At 52.5% G+C, this 21455-nt stretch overlaps 1 protein-coding gene and 1 pseudogene across 1 annotated transcript; both read right to left on the bottom strand.

Annotated features, from left to right (window-relative positions):
• Positions 1-5760: 5760 nt before the first annotated feature.
• On the bottom strand, positions 5761-7596 carry LOC117080639 (annotated as a pseudogene).
• A 2901-nt stretch (positions 7597-10497) lies between these two features.
• GAL3ST3 (galactose-3-O-sulfotransferase 3) lies at positions 10498-19269 on the bottom strand. The gene is made up of 3 exons (XM_033205169.1): positions 19087-19269; positions 15363-15599; positions 10498-13405 (listed from the first exon to the last, which is right to left on the bottom strand). Exons 2-3 carry the CDS (start codon positions 15485-15487, stop codon positions 12235-12237), a joined length of 1296 nt encoding a protein of 431 aa, XP_033061060.1. The 5' UTR covers positions 15488-15599; positions 19087-19269; the 3' UTR covers positions 10498-12234.
• Between the last annotated feature and the right edge of the window lie 2186 nt (positions 19270-21455).

Raw genomic sequence — 21455 nt, 5'->3', positions numbered from 1 at the left:
CCTTCCCCTCCCTCCTTCCTTCCCCTCCCTCCCTCCCTCCCTCCTTCCTTCCTTCCTTCCTTTGTTTTTTTGATGGAGTTTTGCTCTTGTTACCCAGGCTGGAGTGCAATGGCATAATCTTGGCTCGCTGCAACCTCCACCTCCCGGGTTCAAGCAATTCTACTGCCTCAGTCTCCCAAGTAGGTGGGATTACAGGTGCCCGCCACCAAGCCTGGCTAATTTTTGTGTTTGTAGTAGAGACGGGGTTTCGCCATGTTGGCCAGACTGGTCTCGAACTCCTGACCTCAGGTAATCCACCTACCTTGTGCTCCCAAAGTGCTGAGATTACAGGCATGAGCCACCAAGCCCAGCCTCTTTTTTTTTTTTTTTTTAAAACTGAGTTTCACTGTGTTGCCCAGGCTGGAGTGCAGTGGCACAATCTTGGCTCGCTGCAACCTCTGCCTCCCAGATTCAAGCAATTCTCCTGCCTCAGCCTCCCAAGTAGCTGGGATTACAGGCACCTGCCCCGATGCCCAGCAAATCTTTGTATTTTTAGTAGAGACAGGATTTCACCATGTTGGTCAGGCTGGTCTCGAACTCCTGACCTCAAGTTATCTGCCTGCCTTGGCTTCCCAAAGTGCTGGTTCACAGGCATGAGTCACCATGCCTGGCCCCTCCAGTGTTTTCTTAAATCCAGGCTACAGGTCAGCAGACTCCTTCCATGAAGTGGTAAATGTCTTAGGCTTTGGGAGCCATATGATCTTATTGCAGTTACTCAACTCTACCAGTGTAGTGCATAAACAGCCTTAGACAAAAAGTAAATACATGAGTGTGACTGTGTTCCAATAAAACTTTATTTACAAAAACAGGTGGTAGGCCAGATTTGCTTATAGTTTGCTCATCCCTGGTCTAGAAAGTCAACAAATCAATAAAACTTCTGATGTATAATGTTTGTTGATTTGTAGTGTAAATACTCTCACGATGGCTGATTTCAGGTTACCAATGTACCACCACCAAGTGCTGTCCTGGAAGAGATAGGCCGTAAATAACACACCACTGGCTGGGTGCAGTGGCTCATGCCTGTAATCCCAGTGTTTTAGGAGGCCAATGTCAGCAGATCGTTTGAGCTCAGGAGTTTGAGACTAGCCTGAGTAACACAGTAAGATCCTGTCTATTAAAAAATAATTAGCCCAACACGGTGAAACCAGGGGTGCCAGGTTGAGGTGGGAGGATCACCTGAGCCCAGGGAGGTCAGGGCTGCAGTGAGCCAAGATAGCACCACTCTACTCATCTGGGCAACAGAAGTGAAACCCTGTGTCAAAAAAAAAAAAAAAGTAAATTGTAGTAAACTAATTAGTAAGTGATGAGTTTTGAGTATTTATTGTCTTTATTATTTGTTTGTTTATTTATTTGAGATGGAGTCTCACTCTCGCCCAGGCTGTAGTGCAGTGGTGTGATCTTGGCTCATTGCAACCTCCGCCTCCCAGGTTCAAGTGATTCTCCTGCCTCAGCCTCCTGAGTAGCTGGTATTACAGGCACACGCCACCATACCTGGCTGATTTTTGTATTTTTAGTAGAGACGGGGCTTCATCATGTTGGCCAGACTGGTCTCAAACTCCTAACTTGAAGTGATCCATCTGCCTCGGCCTCCCAAAGTTCTGGGACAGGCGTGAGCCACCATGCCCGGCTTGAGTCTTCCCATTTGTAATGGAGCATGAGAACTTGGCTCCTTCACCCTCTGTTGCCTGGGTGTTGTAGCAATCCCATGAGATCAGGATGAATGTGGAGGATGGGAGTGGTGGAGGGTGATCCTGTCCTGTCCTTTGCCCACTGGAGGGCACCAGGGGAACGCTTGCTGGGGAGAAGAGGATTGGCTGGCAGGGATCCTCAGATTTCTGTAGCCCTGCTGGGCCAGAGGAGCTAATCTAGAGTCTACGAGGTGGAGAAAGGGGCTCCCCTTCCTGTCCTCCATGCCCTCCTCTAGCTGGGACTGACTGTCTAGCCCCTTTCTTCAGGCACCTCTGCCCCACAGCCCCTCTCCATGCCTCTGGCCCATTCCGGGAAGCTGCCCGGTTATGTTGGCGGAGCACCAGCTTCTCTCTCTTTGCCCCACCTCACCTTGGGCTCCCAAAGCACTTGGGCTCTCTGCCCCTCCCTCCCACTCAAACCTGCTCCCAGGAGGCTTTTATAATGAGGCTCTTTAATAAAGAGACTGCAGGCATGGCTGAGAGGGCGTTTCAGGGCGTTGGGTAATGCACTGTGGCGGAAGGACCTGGGCTTTGGAGCCTGAGCACTCTGGTTTCTGTGCTAGCTCAGCTTCTCCCGGCTGTATGAGCCCGGGCACTTCAACTTTTTGTATCTCTGTTTCCTCTTCTACAAGAGGGGGTATAGCTGGGTGTTCAGTGGTACCTTCCTGTAATCCCAGTTACTCAGGAGGCTGAGGGAGGACTGCTTGAGCCTGGGAGTTTGAGGCTGCAGTGAGCCACGATCGCACCACTGCCCCCTCCGAGTAGCTGAGACTTGTCACTTGGGTGACAAGTGAGACCCTGTCTCTAAAATAAATAAAACAGGGAGAGAAGAGTAACAGCTACCTCTTAGGGTGTTGTAAAAATCAAGTAAGTTGGCTGGGCCTGCTGGCTCATGCCAGTAATCCCAGCACTTTGAGGGGCCAAGGCAGGTGGATTGTTTGAGGACAGGAGTTTGAGACCAGCCTGGCCAATATGGTGAAACCCTTGTCTACTAAAAATGCAAAAATTAGCCAGATGTGGTGGTGGGTGCCTGTAATCCCAGCTATTTGGGATGCTCAGGCAGGAGGATCACTGGAACCTGAGCAACAGAAGTTGCAGTGAGCCGAGATCATACCACTGCACTCCAGCCTGGGCAACAGAGCTAGACTCCATCTCAAAAACAAAACAAAACAAAACAAAAATCAAATAAGTTAAAATACATAAAGTGTAGAGAAGAGCACCTACCACAGGGGTCCCCAACCCCTGGGCCATAGACATTACCACCTGAGCTCCGCCTCCTGCCAGATCACCATTAGATTCTCTGAGGAGTGTGAATCCCCTATTGCAAACTGCGTGTGCGAGGGATTTAGGTTGTGCACTCCTTATGATAATGGCTGATGATCTGAGGTGAAACAGTTTCATCCTAAAACCATCCCCCTTTACCCCTCACACCATGGACAAATTGTCTTCCACAAAGCCACTCCCTGGTGCCAAAAAGGTTGGGGACCACTGACCTAGCATATAGTAAGTGATATGGTTTGGCTGTGTGTCCCCACTGCCCTGCCCAGATCTCAGGTTGAAATGTGATCTCCAGTGTTGGAGGTGGCGCCTGGTGGGAGATGTTTGGATCATGGGGTGGATCCCTCATGAATGGCTTGGCGCCATCCCCTTGGTGATCAAATGGCTTGGTGCCATCCCCTTGGTGACCAGCGAGTTCTTTTTTTTTTTTTTTTTTTTTTTTTTTTTTTTTTTTTTTGAGACGGAGTCTTGCTCTTTCGCCTGGGCTGGAGTGCAGTGGCCGGATCTCAGCTCACTGCAAGCTCCGCCTCCCGGGTTTTACGCCATTCTCCTGCCTCAGCCTCCGACCAGCGAGTTCTTGCTCTGAGTTCACAGTGATCTGGTTGTTTGAAAGTGTGTGGCACCTCGCCTCAGAGGGCACTGACCTTGTTCCTGCTCTCGCCATGTGATAAGCTTGCTTCCACTTCGCTTTTCACCACAATTGTAAGCTTCCTGAGGCCTCCCCAGAAGCTGAGCAGATGCCAGCACCATGCCTGTACAGCCAGCAGAACTGGGAGCCAATCAAACTTGTTTTCTTTTTTTTTGCTTTGTAGCCCAGGTTGGAGTGCAGTGGTTGATCTCGGCTCACTGCAAGCTCTGCCTCCTGGGTTCATGCCATTCTCCTGCCTCAGCCTCCCAAGTAGCTGGGACTACTGGCGCCTGCCACCATACCCGGCTAATTTTTTTGTGCTTTTAGTAGAGACAGGATTTCACCCTATTAGCCAGGATGGTCTCTATCTCCTGACCTCGTGACCCACCCGCCTCGGACTCCCAAAGTGCTGGTATTACATGCATGAGCCACCGCGCCCGGCCCCAGTCAAACCTCTTTTCTTTAATTACCCAGACTCAGGTATTTCTTCATAGCAATGCAAAAACAGCCTAATTCAGTAAGTGCTCAGTAGAAGCTAGTATCATTGTTCTTACTAACGTGCCTTCTCTCAGTGGCATTTGCAGCTTTTTTTTTTTGGATGGAGTCTCGCTCTGTCGCCCAGGCTGGAGTGCAGTGGTGTGATCTCGGCTTTCTGCAACCTCTGCTTCCTGGGTTCAAGGCATTCTCCTGCCTTAGCCTCCTGAGTAGCTAGGATTACAGGCATGCATAACCACACCCAGCTAATTTTGTATTTTAGTAGAAATGGGGTTTCACCATGTTGGCCAGGCTGGTCTCAAACTCCTGACTTCAAGTGATCCACCCCCACTTGGCCTCCCAAAGTGCTAGGATTACAGGCGTGAGCCACCACACCTGGCCATGCAGCTTGTTACTAAAGGCCTTTCTCCTGCTTACCTCAGTGGCTCCCCATCACCTACAAGAGAGCTGTCCTTGCATGCCACGGCACTCTCTTGTGCCAGGAACAAGCTGTAGATGGACAGAGACAGTGATCTTCTCAGCTCTGGGGACAGCCCGGCCTCCCCTGCTGGTCATCTCTGGCCATTCCACTCATGCCAGCATTCCATGCAAAACAATCCCAACTTTTAGAAAAAATATTTTAAAATCTCCCTCCTGATTTGGCCCAACAAATAAGACTGACTGACATAGTATGGCCTTTTGAATCATTCTCAGAGGAATTCAGCTGGGATCGGGAGAAATGGATAAATGCTTTTTTCGGGAGAAATGGATAAATGCTTTTTGAGAGAACAGATGACATCTGGGGCAAGAGCCCACCCTCCCAAAGAAAAAAATCATCTTAAATGTTCATTGTTCCTTTTTTTTTTTGGCCTCAAAAGTCACATTTATTCAAAGAAAAAAATGACAAGGCTGAGTGCAGTGGCTCACGCCTGTAATCCCAGCAATTTGGGAGGCTGAGGAGGGAGGATCACTTGAGGTCAGGAGTTCGAGACCATCCTGGCCAACATGGTGAAACTCCGTCTCTACTAAAAATATAAAAATTAGCCAGGTGTGGTGGCACACATCTGTAATCCCAGTTACTCGGGTGGCTGAGGCAGGAGAATCACTTGAACCCGGGAGGCGGAAGTTGCAGTGAGGGGAGATCTTACCACTGCACTCCAGCCTGGATAACAGAGCAAGATTGAGACTAGGTCTCCAAAAAAAAAAAAAAAAAAAACTGACAAGATGTCCATCCCTCAGCTCCCTTCCCTCCACCTCCTGCTGCTCCTCAGCTCCTAGATTTTTTTTTTTAATTTTTATTTTTTTATTTTGAGACAGAGTCTCACTTTGTCGCCCAGGCTGGAGTGCAGTGGTGCGATCTCGGCTCACTGTGAGCTTCGTCTCCCAGGTTCACGCCATTCTCCTGCCTCAGCCTCCTGAGTAGCTGGGACTACAGGCACCCACCACCATGCCTGGCTAATTTTTTTGTATTTTTAGTAGTGACGGGCTTTCACTGTGTTAGCCAGGATGGTCTTGATCTCCTAACCTCGTGATCCACCTGCCTCAGCCTCCCAAAGTGCTGGGATTACAGGCGTGAGCCACTGCGCCCAGCCTCAGTCCCAAGATTGACACCTGGCTGGGGCCAGGTGGCAGATCAGCTCCCCTCAGATGTGGTCAACAGCACTGAGCCATCTCCTCAGTGGCAGTGATGTACAATGTCTTGATGTCTAGAGGAGTCCCCCTGTCTTCTGGTGTTACTGTGTTAGGAGCCACACCCTATGGTCAAAACATCCACCATGACTGACTCTCATTTTGAATATCATTTTCCCTGTTGGTGGGAAAGTCATAGCTGATGATTAAAGAAACCTGGCACATTCTCTGGCCAGGAGACCAGTGGTAATCAATGCTCTGCTAGGGCCAGAATGGAACTCCTCATGATCATATCTTGTTCATTTTGCTTCATATCTCCATGCATGGCAGAAACGGTTAAGTCTCTGGCATGCATCTTCTCAGTGAGCCAATCAGCCTTCCTTGGAGTATTGGTGAAGATGACTGCCTGGATGATGATCAGGGTTCCATACAAGCCACACAGTGGTCCCAGCTTCCACTCCTCTTGTTTTATGCTGATGTAGAATTGGCAGATACCCTCCAGGTGAACTCTTCCTTTTTTTTTTTTTTTTTTTTGAGACAGAGTCTCACTCTGTTGCCCAGACTGGAGTGCAGTGGCGCTATCTCGGCTCACTGCAAGCTCCACCTCCCGGGTTAACGCCATTCTCTTGCCTCAGCCTCCTGAGTAGGTGGGACTACAGGCACCCACCACTGTGCCCAGCTAATTTTATTTTTGTATTTTTAGTAGAGACGGGGTTTCCCCGTGTTAGCCAGGATGGTCTCGATCTCCTAACCTCGTGATCTGCCCACTTTGGCCTCCCAAAGTGCTGGGATTACAGGTGTGAGCCACCGCACCCGGCCGAACTCTTCCTTCTTGACAAGGATTCTGGCAGGGTCCCTCATGAACTTCTTGGTCACCTCAAGTGCATCAAAAGGGATTATAGCTGATAGCAAAACCATCTGAGTGTTGCTGTTGAGTTTTATTTATTAATTATTGTTATTTTTAGAGACAGATCTCACTCTGTCACACAGACTGGAATGCAGTGGTGTGATCATAGCTCATTGCAACCTCCAACTCCTGGGTTCAAGTGATCTTTGTGCCTCAGCTTCCCAAGTAGCTGAGACTACAGGTGCATGCCACCACGCCCAGCTAATTTTTAAATTTTTTTGTAGAGACTGTGGTCTCATTCTGTTGCCCAGGCTATTCTCCAACTCCTGAGCTCAAGTGATTTTCCCTCCTTTGCCTCCCAAAGTGCTGGGATTACAGGTGTGAGCCACTGTGACTGGCTGAGGTTTTGGAATATGGCATAGATCTGGTTCTTGAATCTTTGGCTTAACATTTCATCAGCTTCATCCAATGCAAGCCTCTTGCTGTATTTGGCAGACAGATGTCTCCAGTGAAACGTATCAAATACGTGGCCAGGAGTACTACGACGACATGGGGAGCTTTCATCTGCAGCTTCTGCTTCTACTTCAACATGCATGTGCGTGCCCCCAGTGCAGGTGTGACAGGAGGCACACACATAATCTAATGCCATGGCCATTTTCTGCATCTACTGAACCAATTTTCAAGTGGGTTCCAGGACCAAGGCCAGGGTAGCCTTAAGATTCAATTCAATCTGCTGCAGAATGAATATGGCAAATGTAGCCATATTCCCAGCCCCAGATTGGGCTTCAGCAATCAACCACAATATAACCTTTGATAGGAGGAAGACTGGTTTGCAGCTGGAAGTCAGAGGCCTTCCCAAAACCATAGGCATAGAAACCATGAAGGAGGGACTCCAAGAGGTCCATGTCGCCAAAGCTGTTGACAATCTCATTCCAGATACTTTGGGTGATGCCTTCAGGCTCCATCCCCTCAGGATCATTGTGTTTGGACTAGGAATCTTGATTCATACGCATGATCCTTAGAAACTAGCCAATCTGAACTTCTCTTTCTCCTTCCTCTTCTTTTTTTTATTTTTTGAGATGGAGTCTCGCTCTGTCACCCAGGCTGGGATGCAGTGGCGCCATCTCAGCTCACTGCAACCTCTACCTCCCAGGCTCAATCAATTCTCCTGCCTCAGCCTCCTGAGTAGCTGGGATTACAGGCACCCGCCACCATGCCCAGCTAATTTTTGTATTTTTAGCAGAGACAGTGTTTCACCATGTTAGTCAGACTGGTTTGGAACTCCTGACCTCAATCTGCCTGCCTCAGCCTCCCAAAGTGCTGGGATTACAGGCATGAGCCACCATGCCCGGCCTCAATCTGAACTTCTAAGCATGACATTCAAGGGCTTTCATAATCTGGCACTGGCATATTTCTCCCCAGCCAGATGGCCCAGCACCCCTGTCTCACAGGGCCCAGCATCTCTGCATGTTGCATGTATTGTTCCCACTGTCCAGAGCCCCTTCCTCCATCCCTGTTCTCATCTGGGACATCTCTTCTCCAGAGAACCTCTCCTGACCTCAGGCAGACATTCCTGTCCTCCTCTTTGCTCCTTACACACTTTGTGCTTCCTATATTCATGAAAATCAAGGCTGGACTGGGTGCGATGAGTCACACCTACAATCCCTGCACTTTGGGAGGCCAAGGCAGGAGGATCACTTGAGTCCAGGAGTTTGAGACCAGCCTGAGCAACATACTGAGAACCCTGTCTCTACAAAAAAAAGTAAATAATTATCTGGGTATGGCGGCATGAGCCTATAGTCCCAGCTACTCAGGAGACTGAGATGGGAGGATCACTTGAGTTGGAGGCTGCCGTGACCTATGATTGCACCATTGCACTCCAGCCTGGGCAACAGAGTGAGACCCTGTCTCAAAACAAACAAACAAACAAACAAAAAGTCAAGGCTGCTCATAGTCCATACCATGGCTTTGGGGAAAGTAGAAAAAGTCACCCCTTCCTCAAAATGCTTTCTTCCATCTGTGGAAAAACTCTTCTAATAGATGTGTCAAACTGTAACATCTACAACATGAAAGATGTTGACCCTGGAGGAGTCCTGATGAAACCAGAGATGCCATCTTGGGAGAACCTCTGTGTGCCAGGCCCTGTGCTAGGGGCCTGTTTATTTCACAGGTGAGGAAAGCGAGACTCAAAGGCTAAGTTCAAAGTATGTAACTGGTAGATGGCAGAGCCAGGGTTTGAACTCCAGAGCCCCAGTGGTTAATCACAAGGCAAGATCATCCCCATCGAGTCATTGTTGGCCAGGTTTGCTGCCTCCATATCTTCTCTAGACCTTAGGGTGAGCTCCTCAAGGCAGGGACCACGTTTCACTCACTGCCAAAGTTCTGGGACCATTCTAAGTAGGCACAGAGTGGGCAGCACCCAGTGTTTGTTGGTGGAAAGAGCCTCTTTGCAGGAGTCCTAGGGGTTGGGGTCCCAGGGGCTGAGGCCTGTTCCCCTGGGTTGTGGCTGAAGCTGGAGATGTTCCCACCAAAGAGTTCCAGAGCCCCTGCTCAGCTTTAGGATTTGCCCTTGCCCCTGAGTCAAACAGAGAACCCTCTCTTAGTACCTGATGATTCCATTTGCCCCTGATTCCAGATTTTTCTGAGATCAGAGTTGTGCTCTCTACTGAGGTGGGGCAAAGTTTATAAAGGAGGGCCCGCCTGCCTGGCGGCCAGGGAGGCCAGGGGAGGCCTATTGCAGTGGTTTGGCTGTTTGTCCCTTAAACCTCATGTTGACATTTGATCCTCAATGTTGGAGGTAGACCTAATGAGAGGTGTTTGGCTCATGGGTGTGGATTTCTTATGAAAAGATTAATGCCTTCCCTGAGGATTAAGTGTGTTTTTTTTTTTTTTTTTTTTTTTTTTGAGACGGAGTCTCGCTCTGCCGCCCAGGCTGGAGTGCAGTGGCCGGATCTCAGCTCACTGCAAGCTCCGCCTCCCGGGTTCACGCCATTCTCCTGCCTCAGCCTCCCGAGTAGCTGGGACTACAGGCGCCCGCCACGTCGCCCGGCTAGTTTTTTTGTATTTTTAGTAGAGACGGGGTTTCACCATGTTAGCCAGGATGGTCTCGATCTTCTGACCTCGTGATCTGCCCGTCTCGGCCTCCCAAAGTGCTGGGATTACAGGCTTGAGCCACCGCGCCCGGCCTAAGTGTGTTTTTTCACTCTCAGTTCCAAGAGCTGGTTGTTAAAAAGACCTGGCACCTCCTGTGACCCCCTTGCTTCCCCTGTGGTCTCTGCATACTTGGGGTCCCCAGCAGAAGCAGCCTGAGACCCTCACCAGATACAGATACCAATCCTGAACTTTCTAGTCATCAAGGTTGAGTCAAATAAACCTTTTAATTTACCCAGCCTCAGTCATTTCTTTATGGCAACACATAATGAACTGGGACACTTATCAAAGCAGACTTGGCCAGGCATGGTGGCTCATGCCTGTAATCCCAGCACTTTAGGAGGCCGAGGTGGGCAGATCACCTGAGGTCAAGTGTTCGAGACCAGCCTGGCCAACATGGCGAATCCCCATCTCTACTAAAAATACAAAAATTAGCCGGGTGTAGTGGCAGGCACCTGTAATCCCAGCTACTCAGGAGGCTGAGGCAGGAGAATCCCTTGAACCTGGGAGGTGGAGGTTGCAGTGACCCGAGATTGCACCACTGCATTCCAGACTGGGAGACAGAGTGAGACTGTCAAAAAAAAAAAAAAAAAGTAGATTTAAAGGCATGTCTGAATTTTCCAGGCCAACTGAGGGCAAGGTGAAGGATGTTCCCGGCAGAGTTACGGCCAGAGGCTAGGGCTGGGGGTGCAGATGGAGACAATGGCAAGCACCTTATTGGCTGGGGGCCAGAGGACACCTGTTTTTGGACAGAGCACTTTGAGTCTGGTACAATTCTTTACTGCTGCTTAATGTCAGAAAAATAACTATGCTTTTGCATGATTCTAATTATTGCCTTTTTCAGAGCTCTGCTGGTAAAAAGTGGGGTGCCATACCAATAGTCCCCTTCAAGCCCAGCATGTCATGCATCCTGCCAACCAATCACTGCAATGTTCATTGTCCAAACAGGTCAACCGTTGTTTCCATGAAAAACAGGATAAAGAGTTGCTGATAGCAATGTCTTGGTTCTTCCCTTTACATTATTTTGGGGGAAGGTGCTGGGAGTCAGCCTAGCTTGTGGTATGTGATCTGTTTTATTTGAATGGCACTACAGACAGCGCTTGTGAGCACAGACTTTGAAGCCACACTGTCTTGGTTCAGATCCTAGTGGCCACTTTCTGGCTGTGTGACCCTGACTTAATCTCCCCCAAGTTTCAGTTCCCTCACCTGGAAAATGGCACCCATCTCCAAAGTTAATATACATAAAGCCCTTAAACGGTAGCTGGCACACCGTAGACCATAATAGCTATTGTTTTTATGACTTGTCCAGATATGTCGATATAGCTCTGAAGAAAGTAACAGAAAAAGTCCCGATTCTCTGCTAGTCAGTCTAAGGGAGATTTCACCTCGAAGTGCTGGATATCTTGCTGTGTTAAAGGAAATCGCAGAAAGGGATTGGTCTTCATCTGAGTCTGAGTTGTCTTCTTGTGAGGGAAGCAGGCCATTAGTGAAATCAGTGATTCACAGGGGGAGGTCAAATTCTGAATTAGGCAGCTCCTTACCTGAAAATGATCCTCCTTCCACCCAAGGAGGTGTTTTGCTCTAATCCCTCCAGTCCTTCCTCTTTGCTTACCTGCCTTGCTCCTGTTCCAAAGTTTCCCCATGAGCTGCATAAAAATAAGGCCCTATCTGCCTGGTTCACCTGTATCTCCAAGTTACAGAGATGATGCTCAGTAAACGTTGCAGAATTTTGTGAAAAAGAACGATGTGGAAAGTGAGTGGGGCTGAGGTGGCCAGTCTGTGTTGGGGGCCTAGTCAGTCAAGCAGTTGAGGAGGGTTGTGGGCCTATGCCAGGTGGCGGGGGACCTTGAGTCCACGCCCCCATCCTCATGGCTCCAGCCACAGCTCCTCCTGGGAATCCGTTTCATCTTCAAATGTGGGGAATCCGGCTTCTATGACTGACATACGACTCGCACATTTTAAAGATGTTTTATTAAAAAAAAGAAAAACCAACCAGACAAAAATCCCAACCCAAGAACTCTTGGTTCTGAGAGCCTGGGAGCAGCTTAGGTCTGTGGGGAGGGTAGAACCTGGAAGACAGAAAAGTATAGGGAGCCTCAAGCCCTGGGAGGGAGAGCAAGAGCAGCCTTTCCCCAGGGCTCAGCCTCTCTCCGCGGGGCCTGGGCTTATCCACTTGGAAAAGACAGATCGGGGGCGCTCAGCCCCTAGAAAAAGGCAGAGTGAGCAGTTTTGGACAGCCCTCAGGCCTCTAGTCAAAATCACCAACCAGCTGGGAAGAAGAGGGTGGCCCAGTGCTGGATCCAGCCTATCAGTGCCGTGCCCGAAGGCGGGGTTCAGCCCACGATAGGGAGGCGTACCCCAAAGTTCAGCGAGGGACTCAAGCCCCTTGAAAAGAAAGAGCTCTCATGGGGCAGGACATGGAGGCAGCCCCTGGCTGAACTCCTGGGAGGGCAGGGCAGGACCCAGGACCCAGGACCCATACTCCTAGAGGCCTGCGGAGCTCAGGGACCCTGAGGGCCGCGAGGCAGCACTCGGATGGGCCGAGGCGGGGGATTGTCCAGGACGGGCTCGGGGCGAGCCCGCGCACCGCCCCGGCGCTTCTGCTTGCGCAGCAGGTAGTTCGAGTACTGGACCTCGGGCATGGCCAGTTTGAGGCAGGCCTCGGTGGCCGGGCCGGCGCCGCCGCCGGGCAGGTCGTAGCCCATAATGTCCACCTTGCGGCTGGGCTGCCACGGCTGCAGCTGCTTGGTGCGGATCTGCGCGGCAGGCCGCAGCACTGGCTCGTCCCCAAAGCAGCGCCGCAGTAGGCGCTGGCGGGCCTCGCGCAGCTCGCGAGCCTCGCGCTCCACGCACGCGCGGCCGGCGCGCGCCACGCGGCGCCAGAAGGTGGCGTTGAAGTGGTCGTAGAGGCCGGCGTCCAGGGCGTTCCAGGTGCGCGCCGCCCGCGCCAGCGCCGCGGGGATGGCGGCCAGGCGCGAGCTGGCGGCGCGCGCGTTGAGCTTGGCGTAGAGCACGTCGTCCAGGTCCCAGGCCAGCAGGCGCCGCAGCAGCACTAGGGACTCGTCGAAGTACTCGGCGATCATGACGAGCGAGAAAACCTCCTCCACCTGGCGGATGAGGCCCGCCAGGTAGGCGGCGTCGTCGCGCGGGCTGCGCTCATTGTCGCCGCCCAGGTCGTAGGCCAGCGTGTTGTGTGCGAACATGGCGAAGTGCTCGCCGGCGCGGTAGTAGGCCTCGGGCGTGCGCAGGAAGGCCTCGAGCGAGGCGTTGGGCACACGCCGGAAGGCCGGGCAGTATTGGTTGTAGTAACTGAAGAGTGACTCGAACATGGCGGCCGGTTCGCGAAGGATGGTGACATAGACGGTGCCGGGCGGCATGAGGCGCTCCAGCTCCGCACGGTCGAAGCGCAGGTGGCTGGCCAGCACGTGCGGCGGCCGCGTGGCCGGGTGCACGAAGTGCGCCGAGAAGTTGCGCGGGTAGCAGAACTGGTGCTCGCAGCTCGGGTGCGGCAGGGCCACCGTCAGGTTGTGGCGCTCGGCGAAGCGGAACAGGATGTTCTGCACCGTCGTGCCTGCCGTCTTGTGAGTCTTCAGGAAGGCCACGGTCATGTGCTTGGGGCGCGGCGGCGAGTTCCGCAGAGGAGGGCAGCTCAGGGGGAACAGCTTGGGGTACCTGCCAGGCCCAGGGGGTGTGCAGAGAGGAGGGTGTGAGGGGGCTGCTGCTTGACCCCTGGCCTTACCCAAGGACTGTGGGATGCCCCACGGTGCGGCCCGCCTAGTCTGCACTCATCGAAAGGTCGAGGGCAGTGCTGGGTAACCTCTAAGATGCCCCCTATGATACCTGCTAGCCTCCTGGTATTCACGCCCTTGAGTATTCCCCTCACCTGAGTTAGGCTGGACTTACCAGTGCATCTAAAGAGAAGAGGGCAGAAATGATGGGATGTCACTTCTTAAATTTCATCATAGAAAGTGACTGGCTGGTATCTTGGTGTCTTTCACTCAATCCGGGATGACAGATGCTGGGGGAGGCAAGCTGCCATATAGTGGGCAGCCCTATAGGGAGGTACCACTAAGTGGGAAAAGCCCACAAGGACCTAAGGCCCTCAGTCCATCAGCCCGCTTCAAGACCTGAAGCCTGTCAAAACCACGTGAGTGAGCTTGGAAGCTGCTCACTTCCAGTCAAGCCTTCAGATGAGACTGCATCACCAGCAAACACCTTGGTTGCAACTCTATGAAAGACCTTGGTCCAGAAGTTCCCAGTAAGCCGCACCTGGCTTTGTGACCCACAATAACAGATGTTTGTGTTTCCAGCTGCTAAGCTTTAAGATAATTTGTTTATGCAGAAATAAATAAAGGACAAAGACCCCTGGAGATCCTTGAGGAATCCCACTTTGTATATGTAGAAACTGAGGGCCAAAAGGAGAACGATCACTTACACAAAGTCTAGAGACAACTCACATGGTTACTAAATCCTTTTGTTCTTTCTCATTTTTACTCTTTAACTGGCTCCTCACTTTGTAGATGGTTGGCACTGGGCTCTGCAGCAACCCATTGTTATGTTTTTCTTAAGGCCTCTAAAGCCTCATTCATTCAGTCATCAAATATTTTTTGGGTCTCCACTATGTGCCAGGTTATGCTAGGCTCAAGAAATACAGTAATATACAAAAACAATAATCATAGCCCTCGTGAAGCTTTCATTTCTGTTGCTTCATTCTTAAAATATGGGTGTTTGGGATTTCAAACCAGCAAATTATCTGGCAAGGGGGGCTGGGCCCATTCACACCATTCTCAGGGGCAGACAGTGTAGAAAATGGGGACATCAAGTCCCCAAAGAGGTGCAGGGATTTGTTGGGCTCACACAGTGAGTCAGAATAGGGTCGGGGTTCCCATGAATCACATGGTATCCTGTATGAGGGTGACTGGCTGCGTCACACACATCATGTCTCACTTTATTTTATTTATTTATTTATTTTTTGAGATGGAGTCTGGCTCTGTCACCTGGGCTGGAGTGCAGTGGCCGGATCTCAGCTCACTGCAAGCTCCGCCTCCCGGGTTTACGCCATTCTCCTGCCTCAGCCTCCCAAGTAGCTGGGACTACAGGTGCCCGCCTACTCACCCGGCTAGTTTTTTGTATTTTTTTTTTTTATTAGAGATGGGGTTTCACCGTGTTAGCCAGGATGGTCTCGATCTTCTGACCTCGTGATCCACCCGTCTCGGCCTCCCAAAGTGCTGGGATTACAGGCTTGAGCCACCGCGCCCAGCCCCATGTCTCACTTTATAGATGCGAAAACTGGGGCTCAGAGAAGTGAGGGGACTTGGCCTTGCCTAGCACTAGGGAAGTCGTGCGAAGTTGTTTCCGCTGCGGAGATGCTTAGCTGCATGCTGTGGAAAGGAGTTGAGCTGGATTCGGATCTCAGCTAACTGATTCTGTAACTTTGAGCAAGTCACTCAACCCTTTCATTGAAGAGCAGTCCCTGTCCAGGGAGGCTGTGTGGCCCTAAAGGGAAAGCACATTCAGAATAGAGGGAAAGAGCCAAGCCTAGCAGGACTCTTCTGACAGGTGGAAGAACTGGGAGGGGAGCTCTGGCCCCCTGGGGCCCCGCCCCCTCGCCGAGGCCACGCCCCCTTACCAGCTGAGCTGCGCCCCCTGGTGGATGAGAAGGCTTACGGTGCTGCACCCTAGCACCAGCAGCAGGATTTTCCGGCGGCTCATCATCTTGGTGGCCTGCTGCAGGCGCTGGAGGATGGGTGGCATGGCGGAGTACCCACCCCTGGACCAGCCAGGGTCTCGCTATCCAGGACTCCCTTCACAGGCACTCATGGGGGATCCTGTGGCTCTGGTAGCAGGGCCAGTGTTCCCGAGAAGCCTGGCAGAAGAAGGCAGATGGGTTTGCAGTGGGCAGAGGAGATGGGCTCTGGGCCCCAGCAGGTCTGATGCAAAGAGCTCCAAGAGGTGGGGTGAGCAGAGAGGCCAGGGCAGATCAGATTCCTACCTCCTGCTACCAAGACCCTATCTCCTCACTGCTCCAGATAACCTAGTCTTGGGTGGAATTACATGGTCTGGGGTGTAGCCAGCCCTTCAGGCCGTAGCCACTCCCACCCCTCAGCCCTGTCTCTGTCTCTCTGCCTGCTCCTAACTCGTCTTTGTCTCATGGTCATTTGTACATGTCTCCCCAGTGGAGTGGCTTCAGCGCCAGGGCTTAGCTCAGAACAAAGAGGTCTCAACTCAAAGTTTCCTCTCCTCCAGGACTCCTTGCACAATTGCTATAGCCCAGGGTTTGTCCTGACTCCCCAGAGAAACCGAGCTTCTCAGAAACCCTGATCAGGCCTTCACCTCCTTGGATCGATACGGCTTTGAGTTGATACTGCAGCTTACTCTATGTACTATATTATTACATACTTATTCCCATTTAGTCCTCACCATAACCCTGACATAGGTATTATTCCCACTGTACAGATAAGGAAACTGAGGCTCTGAGAGATGGTATCACTTGTCCATAGCTACACAGCTGGTAACAGTAGAAATGAGATTCATACCTGCTGTTTCTGGCTCCGAAGTCCATGCCCTTAGGCACTGTATATGCTATTTCTGTAGAGAACTGATTTCCCCAACCTTGCCCTAGACTCTGGCAATTCTGCATGCTTCTGAGTCCTGAGTGCTCCTAGCTGGGCTCCTGACCTGAGGGCCCAAGACTGAGAAATTCATGAGGGAAAGGAAGGTCTTGAAATTCTGGAGCCCTATCTGGATTCCGTCCCCAGACACCTGAAACGCAGGCAGCCCCATCAGCTGACTCTGCAGGGAAAAGTGCCTGACCAAAGCAATGGGATGGCAGCCTGGGTGGGGGTGTGGGTTGGGTAAGAGGTGGCTCCTGCTTGTTGCCCTACTGAGGATCTCCAGGAGAAGGTGAGCTTCCATCCCAGGTAAGCCCAGGAGTGAGAGAAGGGAGGAGGGCTTGGTCTCACACAAGTCTCCTTTCCCCACAGGAATGCCTTGGCTTAAGGGCAACCCAATCCTGGGCAACTTCTGTGGAAAGTCCGCTTCAGCAGTGATGCCTGTCCCCAAGTTAGGGTGGGGCCTTAGTCTCCAGGTTCAAGTTCAGCTTCAGCCCTCACACATATCCTTCTCCATGGGGGAGGGGGAGCCTGGAACTTGATGGGCATGTGCATGTGGAACTAGGACACCTGGGTCCCAGGAGGGGTGAGGTAATGTGAAAACCCTTTTGATCATCACCTTTTCCAGGAGCCCTGGGCATGGCTTCCAGTCTCTCTTCTTGACCCCACTGCCTTAATCCTGGATTACATTTAAACCTGTTTGGGTGGAAAGATGTCCTGCTTATGCCTCCCCTTCTCTCTAGGCCTTATCGCTGCTTCCCTCCACCTGCCTGCAGACGGACTTAATCCGGCCGGAGCCAAGGGTGAAGGGTCCAGTCACAGAGGGCAACCAAGGGCACAGCAGAGGAAGTCTAAGGCCTTCCCTGTTTCTTCAAGGATTGCTGGGGCAGAGAAGGGCTGGCCTGGCCTGGCTGGGGCTGCTTGCAGGAGGAAGTGAGAGCCCTTGGCCCTCTAAGGATACACACCTTTTTCCTCTGTCATTCCTGCTGCTTAGAGAACTTGGTGATTAGACAGAAGTGTCCCAAGAGGGGAAGGGGTGAGTCTACATCCACTTTCGCTAAACTTGCAGGAACCACCCTATTTCTCAGAGGATTCAGAATCAGCCAAGGATGTCAAGCCTAGCTATGGGGGACCTTTCCCAGGGCAGGGCTTCAACTGGCCTCACAGAGAGAGTGACAGGGGCCTGGTACCCCCCTCCCACTCCCAGGCCTTTCCCCACTTTCCCACATGGCTGAGCTCTGGGGAGCTAGCCAGGCCCCAGTCTGAGGCCTGCTTAGGGGTAGGGGACAGGGCATCCTCCGTGCAGGAATTCCCTGGACACCAGCCCCTGAAGGTGGGCACCAGCATCTGTATGGCCACTGTCAGTGACAGGGTTCATCACCTCCCGATACAGCCTGGTCCATTTCTGAGCAACTTACAGCTGTTCAGGTTCTTTCTGGGACAGCCCGGATTACCCTGCCAGTGGTAGCACCCGCTTTGGCCTGCCCCTTCCACCTCCCATTCTGCACTCTTGGTAGTGCTGCCCTCCTAGAGCACACAGAACATTTTTCTCCATGACAGACCTTCAGGTATTTGGAAGCAGTAACCCTGTTTCCTCTGGGCAGGCACTCGGCCAGGCTAAACATTCCAGGTCCTGAGAGAGGGTGCTGCTCGGACATTGTGGGAGGCCTGCCTTGCCTTGGCAATTTGACTCCAAGATGCCTGTTTTGGAGATGGGGCCAAGGCAGTGCCTGTCAGGGAGGGGTCATTGGGCTGGGTTTACATCTGATTTTCTGGCTGGTGTGGGGTGCATGGTGGTGCTGCTGGGGCCAAGCTTTAGAGCTGTGGCCCTGGCTCCTGCCTTCAGATGCTTCACACGACTCCCCATTCTGCCTGGTGTCTTCTCCATGGAGAGAGTTCTCCCAGCTATCCCAGGCAGGTCAGGACGCCCAGGCTCATCAGAATGTCAGTGCTAATTTTAGTCAGAACAGTCTACCTCACGCTGCTGCCCAGTCTTGCAAATTGCTTGCTTTTCTCTAGGGAACCAAAGAAATAGTAGAGCCTACCAGACCTTTGAAAATGGGCCTGGGTGCCCACCCTCCTAAAGGAGCCCTTTCTCCTCTGTCTCCTCTGAGCTCCAGAGCTGAAACTGATGTACTCAGAGGAAGGGGTGCCCTGGACTGGACTACTTGGCCCTGACTGCTGGATGGTCCGGAGACTCCATCCTGTCCTGACTTGAGGGATGGGACAGCCCAGTGTTGAGGGACCCTGACCCAGGGTGCTCTAGAGGAAGCTGCAAATTACTGAGGGGTAATTTCAGGGGTCTGCAGAGTACTGGCCCAGGAGAGCAAATCTTTCCACCTCCCTCTTTTTCCTCCTCCCCAACCCCTCAGCCTGCACCAGGTCTGCCCCTGGCCCCCCAGCCTCCTCTCTCTCTCATCCACCCCCGCATCATCCCTGCCTCGGAATTCCCTTCATCCTCCTGTCTCCATTAGTGCCCACCCGCACCATACCTCCCGCTCCCTCAATTTCATCCCAGCATCCCCCAGGGATCCTGCCAGTGGGATCTGGTCACCACAGGGGATAGGCCAGATTGGCCCGCTCACCCTATCTTCTCCCACTTTCCAGGGGTAGAGCGCCCCCCCTCCTCATGCTTTCCAGGCACTAGGCCCCCAAGATACTCTCTCGCCCGCCTCTCGGCCCCCGTCCCGGTCTGGTCCACTCCCACTCCCCCAACCCCAGGCCGGCCACTGCAGTACTCACACCGCGCGCCTGGGCTCTGCCTTTCGCCCGGGCTGGGGGCGGCCGCCGCTATCTCTGGACCCTTGTCTTGAAATCTACACGGGGTCCGAGGGTGCCCAGGGCCCTGTGCGCCGAGTGCCGGCGGCTTGCCTCTCAGCGCCTGGATGGGATCAGGTGGCGGCGTCCGCTAGGCTCGCTCCTCCCGGCTCTGCCCGCCCCCCGCCCCCCGTCGCACACCGGAGGAAGGCGAGGGGCGGGGCCAGGCAGCGAGCAAGTAGGGGAGAGGGGAGAGAGGGGAAAGAAAGTGGGAAGGGGGGTGGTCCCCCGGCTTGCCCGCTGGCTGTCGTGAACAGTCTCTGGGTGGCATCTTCAGATGCAGTTGTCTTACTCTGGCAACCTTGCAGAGTTGGACACTAATGTGGCCAGCTACCTTCTCTCACTCAGACAGGGAAACTGAGGCCAGGAAGGTGTCTGGATACTCCTGCATTGCTGGGTATTCCGGGGCACCACCGGTCATACTTGGGCTCCTGGGTGAGCGAGACACAGGCACACTTGCAGGTACCCACATCCTCTCTATCCTCCTCCAGCAGAGAAGCAGTGCTCCAGCCTTGTCTGGTCCCATCTGTGCCCACACACCCACTTCCCTTCCAGTGTGTCCCCCATACCTTCTGATGTAGCTTCTGGCTGCTCACCCATTCTTCCTCGCTAGGACTCCAGACCCACTCACTCCTGATCAGAGCTATAGTGAGGCTGGGACCCCTGCCTAGGCACCTGCCATCAGGCATCAAAGAACCCAAGTTCAATCCTGGTTTGCTCTTAAATCCCAAAGTCAAGAGGCAACTCCCTGAGCCCTATTGCTTCCAGCTCTAAAATGGGAAGCTGTTCTGAGGTAGCAGAGATAATACACACAAAGGATCCATGTGAACTTCTTAGTCCTCAGTTCCTATCACCTGGGAGCTGGGCAGCAGCACCTCTCAAAGCCATGCCAGACACTGAGAGCCCCACATTGAGTTCTGTGGCTGACCTGCCCACCTGCTTTCTATTTTGCTCTGGGCCTGGTAAAGCAAGGATCCTGGAGCTGGGTAGTCATCCAAAGGTGGGACTGGAAGGGGCTGGATACGCCCTTCTAGGTCCACATAGGAAATAGGTAGTATTGTATGAGGGTCCTTGTTACGGTTAAGGAGGAGGAAATAGGGACTCTGAGAGTCAGAAGGACTGCTGGTGGCCCCAGTTCGGCCCCTTGGGCATGTCACCTTCTCTGCCCATCAATCCTCCACTGTGTCGGGGGCAGAGGAGGATCTTGATACCTTGCCTCTTACCCAGAGCTGTCATAAACTGAGGCTCCACCATCAGCCTTTAGTTTATCCTGCCTCAGAGACCCCACCCCCTTCCCTAGCACGTACACATCGCTTGAGGCCTTCAGCCTCAGACGACCTGCCCTGGGCTCTCCAGTTACAGGGAGCAGAAGAGCCTTATTTCGGGCTAGAAAGGTTCTGCCTGAGTGGGCTGACAAGCTGGAGGGAAGGGCACCATTGTTCTGTCTTCCTTACTGTCCTTTCCAGGTTTGGCTTCCCCTCTGGGAGTGGCAGCAGGAGCCTGCCATAGTGATATTGATGCAAAGGGGAAAGGTCAAGGTTTGGGTAGGAGGAAGAGGACTTCCCACCCAGTGCCAGGATGTGAGCCATCCTTTCTCAACCCAGTCCTTTTCCCTGTCTCTCCCAAACCTCACCTTCCCCAGACCTGGTGCCCCATTCTTTTTTTCCCTGTTCCCAGCTTCTTCTCCACGGGGGGCAGTTGGCAAAATGGAGCTGGAGAAAAGATCTGAAGGGGATGTTTGGGGGAAAATGAGACCATTTCACCGAAGTCTCCCCATTCCCGTACTCAATACACATAAAAACACACACAGTGAGCCTGGCTGTTAGTGAGAGGGCAGAGCTAGTGGCAGAGGTGGGGAGAGAAACTGAATTGATGGTGTGGGACAGCGAGAGGTGGATGCTAGGCAGGCAAGAATCCCTACTAGTATCTGCCTGTGTCCCCAAAGACCACGGGGAGTTGGGGTGGGGAGTGGGAGGCAAGGTGGGCCCCCAGTTCAGGTGCGGCTGAGGGAAAAGGGGCCTGAGTTTATTTTTGAGACTAAAAGACACAAATACTGTCACCAGAAACATTGTTCGTTTTTCCCAGTAATCATTTATTGGGCGCCTCTTGAACAGCAGGTGATGCGAGACTGAAAAAGATCAAGTCCCTGCTCACATTTTTGGGATGCAGGTAGGAAGAAAGGGCAAGAAAGACTTAACAAACGGTGGAGATTCGAATGTATTATGGGAACTCTAAGAAAGGAAAGGAAGGCGGGAGAAAGCTTAGTGGAGAAGACGACATTTGAGCCGGCCTGG

This window comes from Trachypithecus francoisi, unplaced genomic scaffold, assembly GCF_009764315.1.
Source record: "Trachypithecus francoisi isolate TF-2019V2 unplaced genomic scaffold, Tfra_2.0 Lachesis_group8, whole genome shotgun sequence".
In the NCBI taxonomy this organism is placed as follows: domain Eukaryota; kingdom Metazoa; phylum Chordata; class Mammalia; order Primates; family Cercopithecidae; genus Trachypithecus; species Trachypithecus francoisi.
Note: the sequence above shows the minus strand (reverse complement) of the source record. Positions and strands in the feature narration are given on the sequence as shown.

Coding starts and splice junctions, on each gene's coding strand:
- GAL3ST3 (XM_033205169.1), bottom strand. CDS start 15,487: ATGCCACCCATCCTCCAGCGCCTGCAGCAGGCCACCAAGATGATGAGC. Junction 13,406..15,362: donor CAGGGGGCGCAGCTCAGCTG/GTAAGGGGGCGT, acceptor TGGGCCTGGCAG/GTACCCCAAGCTGTTCCCCC.